General features: G+C 47.1%; 1 protein-coding gene across 2 annotated transcripts in view; it reads right to left on the bottom strand.

Annotated features, from left to right (window-relative positions):
• Window positions 1–3,906: 3,906 nt before the first annotated feature.
• Window positions 3,907–15,575, bottom strand: part of VWC2L (von Willebrand factor C domain containing 2 like) — a 57,505-nt gene continuing 45,836 nt past the window's right edge. The window contains exon 4 of one of the 2 annotated variants that reach the window (XM_068138001.1): window positions 3,907–6,055. In XM_068138001.1, the coding sequence (XP_067994102.1) occupies window positions 5,907–6,055 (149 nt within the window). In that variant the 3' untranslated portion in view covers window positions 3,907–5,906. The remainder of the gene's footprint in view (window positions 6,056–15,575) is intronic. The other variant, XM_068138004.1, reaches the window with a different exon arrangement.

The following is a 15,575-nucleotide window of genomic DNA, read 5'->3' as shown; positions in this document are numbered from 1 at the left end:
CACTCTAAATGAGCATCTTTAATAGTGGCATTAATTATTATTGACATCCTGCTCTCACTGTAACAAGTCTAAAAGCTCTTTCTCTCCTTCCTTTCCCCAGATTTCCATCTCCTCTATCTGATGCAAACATCAGAAAGTCAGACAGCAAAGGGTCTTTTTGGCTGACTAGCTGGGCCACCGAAGTGGAGAGGCCACAGAATTCTGCTGAGCTGGCAAGGTGAGCAGAAAGGAATCTGCATTGCATGGAGGACATAGCTCTGAGCTATGGATGACCAAGTTTACAGTCATTCTACAACATCCTGTGCACTGAGCCCCATAAAGAGAACATGGAAGGTCTTCATCACCTTAGTATGTAAGCCAAAACAGTCATGTTCCCAGAACTCCTATGCTAACAGGGAAGTACATGTCACCACGTCATGTTGGACATTGTCCCATGTTGGGTGTATTTGGATGCAAACTTCCCAGCGTAGCCCTGTTGCACTAGAGTATTGCTTGCACTCCTGGGAGCATACAAGAAGAGTGTGGATGAGTGGGGGCATGACCTGGCACCTTCTGAGCACAGAGCACTTCTAGATACCGAAGTTAATCATGGTAAAAACACAGTTTCCCTTAAAAATAAGTAAATAAATAAAAATCACTCTGAGAAGGTAGTCAGTATATCTGCAAATGGTATGTTAAATATATATATGCAGGAGCTTGCCTCCTTTCTGTGTGCTCTATTCCACGTGTTTTAAAAGCTAGGCTTCCACACTGCAAAGGAAGGTGGATTTTTGATACATTTTTAATTGGCTGCATTGACTTGCCATTGCATGTGGTTTTGCTGTCTAAAAGGCATTCATTTGCTACACACTCATGTGCCCTCTTTTCCTTTAGCCACCAAAATGAAACACGTTACTGCTCAGCTGGAAGTTGAGGATTTGCTCTTTGCTGTTATATTTAGCAGAGCTGTGGCCAAACTGGGCATGCAGCAGCAGATCCAGCATCCCTGCTGGCTGGGAGAGCTGAGCCAGGGGAAGGTCACATCAGACAGGACTCATTAGGTGCCACTGAAGCCATTCTGTGCTGCTGACTCATGAATGCTGGTGCATAGTTAGCATCCTGATACTTTGCAGAGCCATCTGAGTGGGAATGTAGGATGGAGAGTCCCAAAAGTCCAGATTTTTCCCAGTCTTAGAAAGGTTTTGACTGTGCCTGGCATGGTCCTGGGGGTGAATTACATTGGCCTGCTGATGCTTTGCAGCTGCTCTGGAGCTGAGAGAGCTCTCCCCCAGGGTGTGCAGGAAATAGCCCCACAGTCATAAAATACTCCTTGGTAAACAGCAGAGTAATGAAGCAAGAGAAAAGGTGATGCTTTCAGGGTGGGTTTTCCCACTGCTGCTACACTGGAAGGGTTTAAAAAATGGCATCACGTAACAATGAGACTTGCATGTAAAGCACCTCAGTAGGAAGGATTTGCTTTCTGGCTCTGGGTGTGCTTCTGCAAAATTCACTGTTGCTCATGACAAAGGCTTTTCCTTTAAGTTATCCACTCTCTGACCCACTCCTTTGCTCCAATTTGAGATCTTTTTGTCTCCTTTTTCTATCCAGGTCTCCCAGGCTGTATCATTCCTATCTCCGATCACATTACTACTTTTATCTTCCATCTTTCCAATCCATCATCTCCCTTTTCCCCTTTTTTCTGCCCTACCAGGCCCCCTGCTCATCTCTCCAGCCCTCAGCATCTTTTCGCACCTTTGTCCACCTTCTCTTCTCCATCTCCCACAAATACCTCTTGTGTTTTCAAGGGTTTGTGCAGGGGGAAGGAAAGGACAGCAGCTGTGGAGGAGGTTGTGCTCCCCTCCCTTAAATAACATATGTATCAGACACCTTTCCCTTTAGGTGGCAGCCTCTGGAAGCCCAAGACAAACCTTTCAACAAGATTAAAGAGATGGTATTAATTGCTATCGATCACGGGTCAACAAATTAAATTGCATCTGCAACTGCATCTCTGAAAGGTCTAAATGAGAAGAGTACTTAATGGGTCTGGCTGGCCCAGAGCTGTGATTAATTAAAGGGAGAAATGAACTAAAACATTAAAAAAAAATAAAGCAGAAGGGAAAGGGATTGAGATGAGCTTGAAACTCTGGGTAAAAAAGAAAGAGCATAGCCAGAGGGTGCTCAATGGGATTTCAAATCTGGTTTCATCCTGTCTGGCCTGAGATGGCTGCTACAAAGCAGAGCTTGTGGCAATGCTTTTGGGGGCTATTGCTCCAGGTACCCCAGGTGCTGTGGAAACATTCCCCACCCATAACCACCGTCTCTTCCACAGAAATTCCCCATCCCTCCTATCTGCCATCCCAGACCTTGCCCTGCTGCTGCCTTGGTGGTCAGGGAGAGCTCTGGGGTCCCTCAGGGGACCATGTACCTAATGCCACTGGATTTGGGCGAATCAGACTCCATCTGCAGTCTGAGCCAGCACTTCACAGAGCACCATTTAATTTGTCTCCTTTGACATTTCGAGTTCAGTTCACAGAATCACAGAATGATAGGGATTGGAAGGGACCTCTGGAGACCATCTAGTCTAGTGCTGACAAATGCCCCTCTTCTGCTGCAGCCAAACCTGGTGGCATGTGTGTTTTCACTCCCCCCAGGCTAAACAAGTGACTCAATTTCAGCTCCTCCCTGGCAATCTTAATTGTATTTTTCCCTCTAGGAGAATAGGAGAGAAGAGGGCCAGTACTTGAAGGGGACTTACAAAAAAGCTGAGGAGGGATTTGTTACAAGTACTTGTAGTGACAGGACAAGGGAGGATGGCTTTAAGCTGGAAGAGGGGAGATTTCAATTGGATATTAGAAAGAATTTCTTTACAGTGAGGGTGGTGAGAATGAAACAGGTTTGCCCAGGGAGGTCATGGATGCCCCCTTCCTGTAAATGTTCAAGGCCAGGTTGAACAGGTCCTTGAGCATCCTGGTCTGCTGGGAGGTGTCCTTGGCCATGGCAGGGAGGTTGGAACTAGATGATCTTTTAAGGTCCCTTCCAACCCAAACTATCCTATGAGTCTGTGATGGACTCTGGAGGGCTTCCCCCTCATTTCACCCAAACACATGCTCCAGCTTACCATTCATGATCCTGCAGGCATCCCCCTGCCATCAGCTTTAGTTTTTTTTTTTCCATTGGTTTTTCAGACTCAGTGCCCTGAAAGGGTGAAGGGAAAAAACCCTGAGCATCCTCATGTTGCTTAGCAATCCCATTCAGCACAGAGACTGTTTATCCCACTCTTCTTCCTGTGAGAACTAGGAGTAAATTACTCCCGGGTGGGAATAAGGGCACTACTGTGACTCCTTGGGAAATAGTGAAGTAGCACAGCATGGGATGGAGATGGTGCTTAATTAATAATGAAGAAAATAATAATATGTGGCACGTATAGTGCTCTACTTGTTCCAAGCACTGTACAAACATTAACTGCAGTAATTAAGCTGTAATTAATTAGAGTAACTACTAATCAGTGTAAATAATGATGCATCTGGAGGTACCAAATGGAGTTTGTGAACTGAAAGCAAATTTTTGTATTCAGGAAATGGCATCAAATATAAAATGGCACCACTAAAAGCTAAAACCAGATAGAGGTTAAAGCAAGAGCCTGGGAGCTGTGTCAGTCCACAATAGCTCCCCAGAAGGGAATCCTAGTTTGGTATCTTTTGACCAAGCAAAGCTGATTTACTGCTGAGGATTGCCCTCCCCAACCCATCCCATCCATAGGGCCCTCAGGGCTATCTACATGTTCCAAGGCTGCTCTTCCCACCCCAGCTGCACTCAACAACACTGCAGAGAGCTGAGGGCTGGAGCAAGGGATGAGGAACTGGGAGCTTGAGGGGATGACAGTCAGTAGAGTAAAATACACCACAATTATGTAATTTTGGTGGGTTTTCCTGGTTCACACACTTTATATTTAACAAAATAATTTTTTAATAATATAGTCTTTTACACATCAAATATTTTTTCTAGACCCCCTCCCCATTTTTTTACAGATTTGTTTTTTTCTCACTAGTTTCAGGCACACTATTGTTTGAAGAGTTTGAAACTGGATAGGCATCGACAGGCAACAGCTTACAAAGAAATGTGGCGATGACTTCTCTAATGGCACCAGTTCAACCTGCAGGAAGGCAATGCCAGCCAAAGTACAGCAATCACTGCACCAGTACTCAGCCCCCTGCCCTCCCCTAAACACAAAACCAGGGAAGAAATAAAAATGTAAAGGTAACAGTGTGCATATACCGAGACCGACCACGCCGGTCGGTCAGTGGAGGATGCTGTAAGGAGGATTTGCTGCTACTGCTGAGAGCAGCCACTGGACTGAAGCCTGAACAAAATGAGCATCATCACCCTCATGGCCATGACCAAACAGCAGCAAACCAAGTGTGGGTGGTGATGGGAAAGTTTCCTGTGCTCACCTGGGCAGGGCAGAGCAGGGAAAGTACATAGGTGGTTTTTCTCTCACAGTATAGCTTGGAAGCTGCAGCCTGAGAAAGCAAGAGATGCCAAAAAGCCCAAGGAGACCCTCAGCTGCTGGTGAGGACCACAGGGACTTCTTCTCCCAGTGGATAGGCATGTAACCATTTTCTAGAGAGATGTTTCACCAAGAGCTGATTCCTGTGGACATGAACAGTCCATCTTTAGTGCCCCTGTGCACCCTGGCTTGCTTTATCCCCAGCAGTCCGGATGCTTCCTGGAATGGGAGAGAGCCAAGGCAGCTCCTTCACACTGCAGCAAAGGGCCTTACCCGCCAGCTGAGCCAGTTTAGTGCTGGCACAGTGATGGGACATGTCTGGAAACCTCCCTAAGGCCAATGGGCAAAGAAAGAGGATTGGTTATTTTGACTCATGGCAGCTGAGTCGTGCTGTTGCTGGAGTCAATGAAGCAATGCCCATGGCCCCAGCAAAAGCAGCCTCAGTACTGGCAATGAAGGGCTGGGGCAAGGCATCAGCACCTGCTCAGCCCAAGAGCCACTGGAGCTGGGCACAGAAGAGACACTCCTACTTCTGCCCACTACCCATGGCCCAGTCAGGCATCACACAGACACAACCCAGGGAAGATGCTGCTTTCTTGGTGCCTTTCCAGTGCTAACTTGCAAGCCTTGCCTGCCCATGCAGATGGTGTTGGCTCATGCTCTGATCAAGGTCACGGTGACTGTGTAGGTGTCTTCAACTTTATTGTCCCCACTCAGTGGAGAAAGCATAACACAGATACAGCTTGTGTCTTGGGTGTCTAGTCATATACCTGTGCATCTACCTTGGTCCTTCCACAGGTTACATTCCACTTGGGTTTTTATTTTTAACCCTTTCCTCTCCTTTTGATGTCTTCCTCCATCCCGTCCTTACCAGCCTCTTCTTGATAGACATGATGAAAATGATTCATCACTTCATTCACAGCTGTGTTGCCCCAATGACCCCAGCTTAGTAAGAGGCTTAAAAAAAAATAAATCACAGTAGCAAAAAACCCTTAAATAAATAAAAGTGAAAAACCCCACAGTCCACATTGTAGAAAGTGAGAGTGGTGAACCAGTCGGTGTCTTGGAGGCATCACCAGTCCAAGAACTTGTGTGGGTTGTTTTTCTCTTTTCCTCCCCAAACCTGACCACTGCATCCCTACCAAGCACTGATAATTACGAAAGCAGAGTAGATACTTAGATACTGGATATATGTAGTGTGTGAAGTGAGAGGAGAGCAGGAGAGGGAGGAGAGGAAGGCCCTTCCCCGTGAGTAAAAACCTCTGCTTGTGTGAAACTCTCGCCGGTTTTGCTGGTGACCCTGTTGCAGCTGTCGGGAGGTCAGACAGGTGTGCAGCATGGAAGCCATTCCTTTGTCATTGTCGGCAGCAGCAGCAGCTGGCTGCTTGGCTGGGGGTGCCGCTGGCACGGGGCCTTGCCGCTACAGAGCCTGCTTGCCCTGGCACTCGCGCTTGGAGCACTGCGCTGGCTTCCACCAGTCCCCGTTGTGGCAGTGGCAGATGTTGCAGTCGTCCACCTTCACTTCGATGCCGGCGGGAATGATCGTGGTACCTGCAAAGCAGTTCGGACCTGAAGAAACACAGGGGAGGAACAGAAATCAGCGCTGCTTTGTTTTCAAATAGGGGTGCAGCAGCTCTGCTGTAAGCACCTGAGAGCAGGCAGAGTGCTCAGCCTCAGCCCCAGCCTCTTGCTGTGCTCTGGCCAGAACGTCGCTGCTGCCAAAATCAGCAGCAATGCTCCCAGCCTGCTCTCTGCCACGCCTTTGTCCCACGCCAAACACTTCTCTCTTTTTATTCGGCTTCCCTCAAATACTAAAGGAAGAAAATAAAAAAAAAAGAAAAAGAAAAGAAAAAAGAAGGCCTTAAAACTTTCCTTATCCTGTTGCTGTTCCCAGCCCCGACACAAATGGCATCCAATGCCCCATCAATGAACTTGTCTTTTTCCATTCGGTTGCCCACCAGTTTAGCAGCTTTTGTTCCTAAAATTTGGCTGTGAGATGGACAAGACCACGAAGACAAACACCAGGACAGAGACCAGCCTTCATTTCTCTACCCCAATGAGCCTGCAATGAGCTGCAGAGAGCAGAGCTGATTCACCCACCCAGGACGACAGCAACTGTGCCAGAAAGCCCTGTAACCCCAAGGACCCCTCACCACAGCTGGGGGCTATTAATCACAAATCATTTATGACATCAATTCAAGAGAAAATAACTTATGTCTCAAGATTTCTGATAAAATATGTTGGTAGGTTTTTTCTCTTATTTTATTATCTCAAGGGCCATTCATAGAATCATAGAATGGCTTGGGTTGAATTCCTTTAATCTGCTCATTATTGGTACTGGTTTGGGCTTCTTTATTACACAATATCAAAGTGAACAGCAAGACAGCAAGAATCTTATCTTCTCATACAAGCCCCACAAAAACCTATTGCCCAGCTGTTCCTCTGCAAACTCGCCTCCTTTCTTGTTCTTGCTTCAGTTAGCATCAGGAATTAATGACAGAGCCAGCAACACATGGGGAAAAAAAAAATCAAGGCAGTTGTATTTGTGGCATCAGGGAAGCACAAAGACATTTGAAAGTGTCTTGTGGTTTGAGTGTTGCTCCAAAATGCCACCCCTTGGCTGGCCACTGGTTTTAATCCATGCCTCTAGTGCATGAGGTGCATTTGAAAGAGGAGTGTATACAGACACAAAATTACAGGCATGTTGTTAGTGATTAAAATAAGGCTGAAGACTGTCTGGGAGGGAAAATAGGGTCCTTGCATGGCTGGAAACAGGGTGAGCTGTAGCAAGACCAGTGCTGGGGGCTCATGTTTTATAGTCTCAGAGAATTATTAATTTCATCTCACTGATTTCTTAGTGTTTTGACTTTATTAAGATGCTCCTCAGGATCCTATCTTCAAGCTCAAAAGGTGACGAGTTTGACAGGGCTGGGCTTAAACAGATGCAGGCAGGATCCTGCTGAGCCAAACCAGTACCTTAATGTTGTTTGTGTTTATGTGACCTTCCACCTTTATTAAAGGCCTCTTCAAATGCAGGTTATCTGTACAGCAACTTTTCACATCCATCTTAGGTCACAACAGAAGGGGCCAAGACATGTCTCTAATGGCTGCTCTCTCAGACTTTGGGTTGACCAGGAGTACCCACAGGTGGGAGCTGGGAAGGTTTGCTGCAGCACTGAGAAGGTCTGCATGTCTCCATGAAAGACATGGCCAGCACATGAATCCACCAGGATGCCAAAAGAAGCTGGCTTTTGTTCCATACAAAGAAATTCAACACCACTTGTTGAGCTAGAGTTCAGGCTACACTGGTCTGCTGGCAGTGCACTGGGCATGGGGATGTTTTAAGCCTGATTTGAGGTGAGTTTTGGACTGGACAATCCCCAAAGGTCCCCTACCCTTCATCGTTATGTAGTGCAAAGCACTTCAAAGCTGAAGTTACTCATCAAGCTGAAGATTTCTGACGTTAATGTCTCTCCAGAAGGCACAGTCCTGGTTGGAAAGGCTGTGATCCCAACGGCAGGATTCCCCTGGCAAGCCACTGGAGTTGTCACTTTTCAGGGCTTTTGGATCTCTGTGTTGGCTGTGCCACTGCCTGTGATATCCACCACAGATTTTAGCTCTCTGCTTCATCAAGTTGTGAACACAGCACCCAGCAAAGGCTTCACCATCAGGTTGGCTTATTTGCTGCTGTAAAATGCCCAGGGTTTGAATGCAATGAAAATGCCAATAATTGTATCCAGCTGCAAATGAAAATGAAGTGCCTATTCTTCAATAGGATGCAATCATAAGATTACCTGCTGATGCTGGGGATGCCCAGCATGGGAAGCTTCCCCACAACAGCCTGCTCCATACTCCTAGTGCAACACCACCCCCCCCACCCCCCCACTTTTATTAAAATGTAAGACTTCTCTGGAAATCAGGGTGGTAAGGAAAGGGGAAGATTGTTTCCTTTCTTGTTGCCCTGTGGCTGCTCCTTTGAGCTGCCTGGACATCCACACACCTCTCCAGACACAGCCTTCTCTGGATGCTGGCTGATGGCAGATGTAGAGCACTGCTGGCCCATTCAGTGTGGCTAAAAACACACGGGAGGCTGCTGACCATGGGAGTTAGCATGTTTTCTCATTTACAGGTAGGACAGTTTAGGCCCCCTTCATAGGGTTTGGCTGCATACCACTGCAGGGACAGAGCATGACATGGGCTGTGGTCAGCCAAGGACAAACAAGTGGGAACTGGCTGATGGGGTATTGCAAACTGGGGAAAAGATCATTTTCATTTGCATCCAGCTTACCTGTCCATCCCACAGCTGCTGCATCACAAACACAGCTGCCTTCCCTCCTCCTCCCAGAAGCCCCAGGACCCTTTTCCCTTTTAAGCTTCCTCATTTGCAAAAAAAATAAATGAAAAAAATCATTAAACAGCTCCCATTGATGTTCTGCTCTCAGAGTTGAAAGGCAGAAGGCAGACACCATGACAAAGAGATGTACCAAAAGCATCACTCAAATGTTTGAGATCCCCAGCAGAGAGGGGATCACTCATTTTGGGTACGGCACCACCACAGCAATGTCCCTGGCCCAGCCAAGAACAGGGCACCTTGCATAACAGCAATTAAACACAAATAATCTGCCCCTCTGATGTCTGGCATCTATTGAGCCAGGAAGGACCTGGCAACTGCCTCTGCGACTAACAGAAAATCCTTGGGATGGTGCCATCCCCCCCACAAAGAAGGTGAAGGGAAGAGATAAAACTAAGACTATTTTGGATAAATTGTAGGGTCCAAAGGCTAGGAAGAGCATCAGGGGGTGGCCAAAAAAGCCCTCAGTGAAGCAGCACTGAGTGTTCCTGAGCTGGCCAGCTAAACATCCCCTGAGCACACCCACAGAAGGAGCTGTATCCAGAGGCTGAACTGAGGGGAAAATTACAGGATGTAGCTTTCTTTCCCTTTTTCTTGGCTGTTAGCAAAATGGATGAAAACCTCACATTGGGCTCTGCTGACACCTGCCCTCCTATGAGATGTTTTGCTGCCATTTTGGGACATTCTTCAGACCTTAGTACTTTTCATGAGGCCAACACTACCCCAGCTCTGGAACTTTGTTCCCCCAGCACTCTCTCAAAACATCCACCTCTGCACTGCCAGAGGAAAATGGCTTTTTTTGCAAACTGCAGCAAGCTGGATGGAGCATTTCTGCATCCTCTCTACCTGCCTGCTATCCTCACCCCTTAAAAAAGTGGATTCTAATGGATGGCAAAATTTCCATACTTCATTTATGATAATTCAACTTAAATTCCCATTCTCTGAAATCCAATTATTATTTTTTTAATCACAATTGCTTCCAATCAGCTCCCCCCTCCCCCCACCTCCCCGCCCCCCACCCCCATGTATACTTCTTCATATTGGAAAAGTGTGTCCTGGTTGTCCAAAATGGGATGCAGTGAGCATTGCACCTGTGGCTTAACCAGGAGAAAGATGCACTCGGAGATGGGCACTGCAGTGCTGAAAATAGGCCCCAGACAAGTGGCATTTTCTCTGGAATGGCACAAGTCACCAGGGAGTGTTCCAGCAACCACAGAGCTGACAGCTAGTGCATTGCTGGAGACAACATCCAGCACCTGAGGAAGCTACGTGACTTTGTGCTGTGATGTGGAGGAGCTGCAGCCCAGGAGGCTACAGCCAGGTCACACAGCAAGAAACAAAGTCTTTTTTTTTCAGCAGAGCTAATCAGACTCCTTTGAGTTCTCTATCTTTTTTTTTCCTCCCTTAGATCAGCATCCCAGCATTTCAAAAGCTGAGTGCCTCAACCCCATGCTGCTGGAGACTGTCTCAAGCTTTTTCCCACTGCAGCTATGGCAGGAGCAGCTCGAGACCAGGGTCTGCCAAACTCACAAAAGAAATTGTGAAGAATGAGACAGAACAACACAGGGTTTTAAAATAATTGTTCAGAGGAAGATGCTGGCCAGAAACATTTGAAGACCTGTCAAGCACATCAAGAAAGTTACCTATGATAACTGGAGTATGAACAAGAAGCTACTTTGGGCAAGGGTTGCTGTCCTGCTCTTTGCAAAAGCATCTTAAACCAGAACTATGATGAAAACAGGACAGCAGCCACCCTCTTTTCTTGCTCAGGAAGACTGATGGGAGAAGTCTGCTACTCCCACAGACAATATAATAGTGAGATTTGCTTTGTTTAACATAGTTAATACTCATAAAAGACTACAGCACTCCAGGCTGTTTGCGAGAACAACTGTGCAGACTTTTATGGAGATACATGAGGGAAATTCAGATGCTGTTTTGATGGGAGAGTTGTAGAAAAATCATACATGGCTGTTGTCTGGAAAGAGTGACAGCAAATTTTGCAACTGTATGCCTAAGACCGGGTACCTGGTCTGCACTGATGAACTGCAGCCCTGCTATGGAGGCAATGCATGTAATCCTATGCATGGGCATTCAGTGCATGCCTTCTACATCATGCAATGCTACGCAGGGGTGTGAGATTCCATCCTCTTGGAATTTAGTGGCATGGAAGTGCTTTAAAGAAACTCAAAAGCCCTTCAGTCTGATTCTCCCCAGCACAGTGGAAAAACTCACAGCCCAAGCACAAGAGGAGCAACCATTCCAGTTCAAGAGCAAGCCACATCTTCTGCATGGTCCCCTCCACAGCTCTATGGAGATGGGAAGGAAAACACTAATTCAAGAGCACCCCACACAGATGCCAAGTTACAGCTGGAGACAACAGGAATGTGGTGTCTCATACCTTCCAACACCATGAGCACACAGTCAGGCTGATGCTTTGGAGTTGCTCAGTGTCAAACATCAGCCCAGCTTGTGGGCTGCAGGCTGCCCCTAGTTGCTTCCTGGGTGACTTTTACTGAACTCAGTGGCTTTGCCTGTGGCTTACAGCAGCTCTCAATTTAGCTTCAAGTGTGCAAAGAAGCAATAAAAGGAAATCAAATGTTAAGCACTGCAGCGAGCACAAATCACTTCAGGCCAACTGTGATATTCAGATTTGCCCTGAATGGCATCTTACACCAGATGAAGCTCACTGCCTTCACTGGAACTTCTCATGGTACAACATCAGATTCAGCAAGGAACAGTATTTTCCTCTTGGTTAAATAGCTTTTAACAATAACTCTGTGTCTCCTGTTACTCCTTTAAGAGCCTCCCCGTCCCTTTAGGAAACACTAAGGCTGACTCCAAGAGAATTTAGCTTATTCAATCAATGGATAACATCAGGAAGAGAGGTGTTGATGGCTATGCTTATCTACCTCGCACCAGTAGTTTAGATAGCCACTAAATAGCAACTCAATTTAGCCAGTCATCCCTCAGGGTCCTGTGAGATGTGCCCCACAATTAAAGTTGCAAGGGATAAGAAGAAATTGGCGGTGTTTTCCGACAGGATTTAGGAATGGATACAGCCTGGAAACATCCCCATGGACAATTCATTCAGCTGAATGAGTCCCCACGACTTGGCTTTCAGAGCTTGACCACAAATGCAACAGGGGGTGGGAATTTACTGCTGGCAATCTGCATTGAACTGGGGGAGCTATTTCTAGTGAACATGGCCAAGTGTCTTCTCAGTGGAAAGGCACAGTTTTCCTTGCATATATCCACAAAATAGGTGCATCATACCATGACCATGACCAGCCCATGCCATAAGCTATGTGGTCTCCAGTGCCGGTGTCCAGCAACCCTAAGCACCCAGCCCCTCACAAAGCGATGCCCAGGTGAGGACTGCACCCCAAAACCTGCACAAGGATGGTCACGGACAGGTCCCCAACAAAGAGTGAGAAAAACCACAGCAGAAATATGTGATCCTCAGGATCTGGTACAGAGGGCAGAAATCACCAGCTGAGTACCCCTTGGTACTTTTTCTACATCTAGGCTGAGCTCTATGCTCAGTGGGGAAGAAAAATTCATCTTCTTTTTAATGACAGCCCCCATTTCTGGAGGTGAACGCAGCTCCTCTCTGCTGATCCTGCAGGATCTTTTCAAATGCTCATTTAGCTCTGTCAACACTATTTATGTGATCACTTCAGATTGCAAGAAAAGAGCTCAATTTGTAGCTTTAATTAAGGAGTCAGGGAGGAATGAAGTCTTGTTTTCACTGCCTGGTATTGAGTCTGCCTGCCCCCCTTCTCCTCAGAGGGAGGAGAAGGCAGCAGGTGAACCCAGAGGTGAGACATAAAGCAGTCAGCTGTCAATGCTGAGCTTTGCCTTACTGAATATTAGATCTGGTGATGCTCTGCAGGGGAGGCTGAAAGCCCCACCTGAAGTTTACAACCCTGGAGCTCTTTTGTGACAGAAAGAGGCTGAAAGGTGAAGGTCTCAGCTCAAAGAATTGTTGAAGCCCAAGTATGCATCAGAAGCAGGGGTGATGTGACCATGGCCTATGGTGAGTTCATGCCTTGATAATGCCCAGGTCTGATCCCAGGTCATCACTAGTTACCTCTTGGCTCAGGGGTGTGGGGATTACACTTGCACCTCTGCCTCCTTACTGCTCCTGGAGGTGATGTCCATATCCCTCAAGCTCTGGAGGGCACAGGTCTTTGCAGATTAGAGGACATCTAATCATAATTCCACATGTTCCCAATATATGCACCAGATGAAAATACCCACCCAGGACTCCCCTACAGTACGTGCCCACCCGACCCTCAGAAAGGCTTCTTAAATGCTGGAAATGGGATGGTTTCAGGTCAGTGCCCCCACCAGATCACCAGCAAGACTTTGGAAGCCCCCTTCCAGCCCTTATGCTCTCTCTAACAGCAGATAAGCTCTCCCAAGCTGTCTGCATCAAATGTGGAGGCTGCATCAACACCACAGCCAACACCCACTGTGGGCAGAATAAAATTTGGATGCTTCTCTGTCTCTGGAGGGACTAGGCATGGAGTCTACCAAACGGGGCCAGCCTTGGCACTGTAAAGTAAAATTCCCCGCACTGGGCAGGCAGGGGCTGCTGGAGGTGGCAGTCCTCACCGCCGTAAGCAAAACACTTTGCAGAGCCATCTGCCACCCCAAATGCTGATTGACTGCACAACTCAGCTTGGAAGTGCTGCACACTGGAGTACAGCGATGTTTTCAGCACGAGCAGGTGAAAGTTGGTCACTGGCACAAGGAAGCCATCGTCTGCTAACAGCCACCCCCGGCACCACCACAGGCATGTTGGATGGCAATCACATCCTGCAGGGAGGAGAAAGCCCTACCCAGCACAGCAGCTGCCAAGAATGTGGCATGCCCATCTGGCAGGACGAGGGGGCTCTGTCTCATGGTGGGGCAGGTGGCAAATACAGGAAGGCAACAGCAGTGCTGGTTTTTTTTTGGTGACAAGCTTTCAAGTAAGTGGATGCTGAAATGAAATCACAGCTGGATTTGTCCCATCCTCCCCCATGAGCTGAGGAATGAAAACCAAGACAGACAGGGAAAGCTTTGTGGAGAATATATGAGCAAGCACAGGGGTAGCAGTGGCCCCAGCAACCCCCCCTTCTGCCATTCAAAAGCTCAGGAATTGCCCTGTACCTCCTTTTCTCCCCCTTTTCCTTGCTATCGGTATTTTAAAATCCTTAAAGAAAACCCTTGCATGGACTTGAAATACAGAGGGGTGTGTGTGTATATATGGGAATGGAATGGAATGGAATGGAATGGAATGGAATGGAATGGAATGGAATGGAATGGAATGGAATGGAATAGACCAGACCAGACCAGGTTGGAAAAGATCTTTGAGATCATCGAGTCCAACCTATCATCCAACACTATCTAATCAATTAAAACATGTCACAAAGTGCCCCATCCAGTCTCTTCCTAAACACCTCCAGGGATGGTGACTCCACCACCTCCCTGGGTAGCCCATTCCAATGGCCAATCACTCTTCTAGGAAGAACTTCTTCCTAACATCCAGCCTAAACCTCCCCTGGTGCAGCTTGAGACTGTGTCCTCTTGTTCTGGTGTTGCTTGCCTGGGAGAAGAGACCAACCCTCAGCTGGCTACAAACTCCCTTCAGATAGTTGTAGACAGCAATAAGGTCTGCCCAGAGCCTCCTCTTCTCCAGGCTAAGCAACCCCAGCTCCCTCAGCCTCTCCTCAGAGGGCTGTGTCACCATCTCTGGAGGTGTTAAAAAAACATGTAAACATAGCACTTTGGGACATGATTCAGTGGGCATTATGGTGTTGGGCTGATGGCTGGACTCAGTGATCTTGAAGATCTTTTCCAGCCAAAACAATTCTGTGGTTCTATCAACCTATACTAGACATTAGCAAAGCCAAGGAAGTTTGAAAGACACAATTCCCACAGCCTTTTTTTCCATTGTTCTTCATTAGCTTTGAGCCAGTGTTTCCCTGGAAGGACAAGATATTTGTGCTCAGCCTGCTCCTGTCTTCTGTCCCCAGTGCTGACAGTGCAAAGAGCTCCCAGCAAGGTGGGTACGTCACGCCTGTTCCCTCTGCTGCAAGGAGCCAAACCAGGCATACATGCAATGATGGACCAAGAGATGTCACCTCCTGTCTGGGGTGTTTCCACTTTTAGGCAGAGCATCACATGGTGATGGCTCTTAGCTGTGGTAACAAGTGTCACCTCTTTGAGGTGACCCCAAGGTGGAAGGTTCACTTTTCTTTTGCCACCTTGTCCAGTCACGCATGGAGAGAAGGCACCTCCCATGCCCCTAGTTTCACTCTGTTGTCTAAAATGTTGCAAAATAAGAGTCATCTGTTGTTGGTTGGAGTTTTTTTTTGTTGGGTTCCCCCCCTCATTTGTAGACAAACCCTACTGGCTCTGGTTAAAAGTTCCCTGTAGTCAATTGGTTGTGTCTTCTAGCCAACTATGAACTTTCAACCTTGCACACCATTGCCCCTAAGAATTAATTTCCTCCAAAGCTGTTCGGCAGCTCTTTTCCATCATTCTTTTCCATCGTATGTTGCTCCTCACAAGATGATGCTAACAGCCTCTCAAGCACTTCTAGAGATATTTCCAGCTATAATTCACATTGCTGGGTGCCTGAAGATGCCTGAAACTTATTTAATCTCTGAATGAAAAAAAAATCTGTATCTCTATACATAGATATATATCTATATATGTATCTGCAGTATCCTTCTCCAACCTAAACCA

Source organism: Melanerpes formicivorus, unplaced genomic scaffold, assembly GCF_026170545.1.
Source record: "Melanerpes formicivorus ecotype bairdi unplaced genomic scaffold, bMelFor1.0.p_v2 SCAF_5, whole genome shotgun sequence".
Lineage (NCBI taxonomy): Eukaryota > Metazoa > Chordata > Aves > Piciformes > Picidae > Melanerpes > Melanerpes formicivorus.
This window is presented reverse-complemented; position numbering and strand designations above follow the sequence as displayed.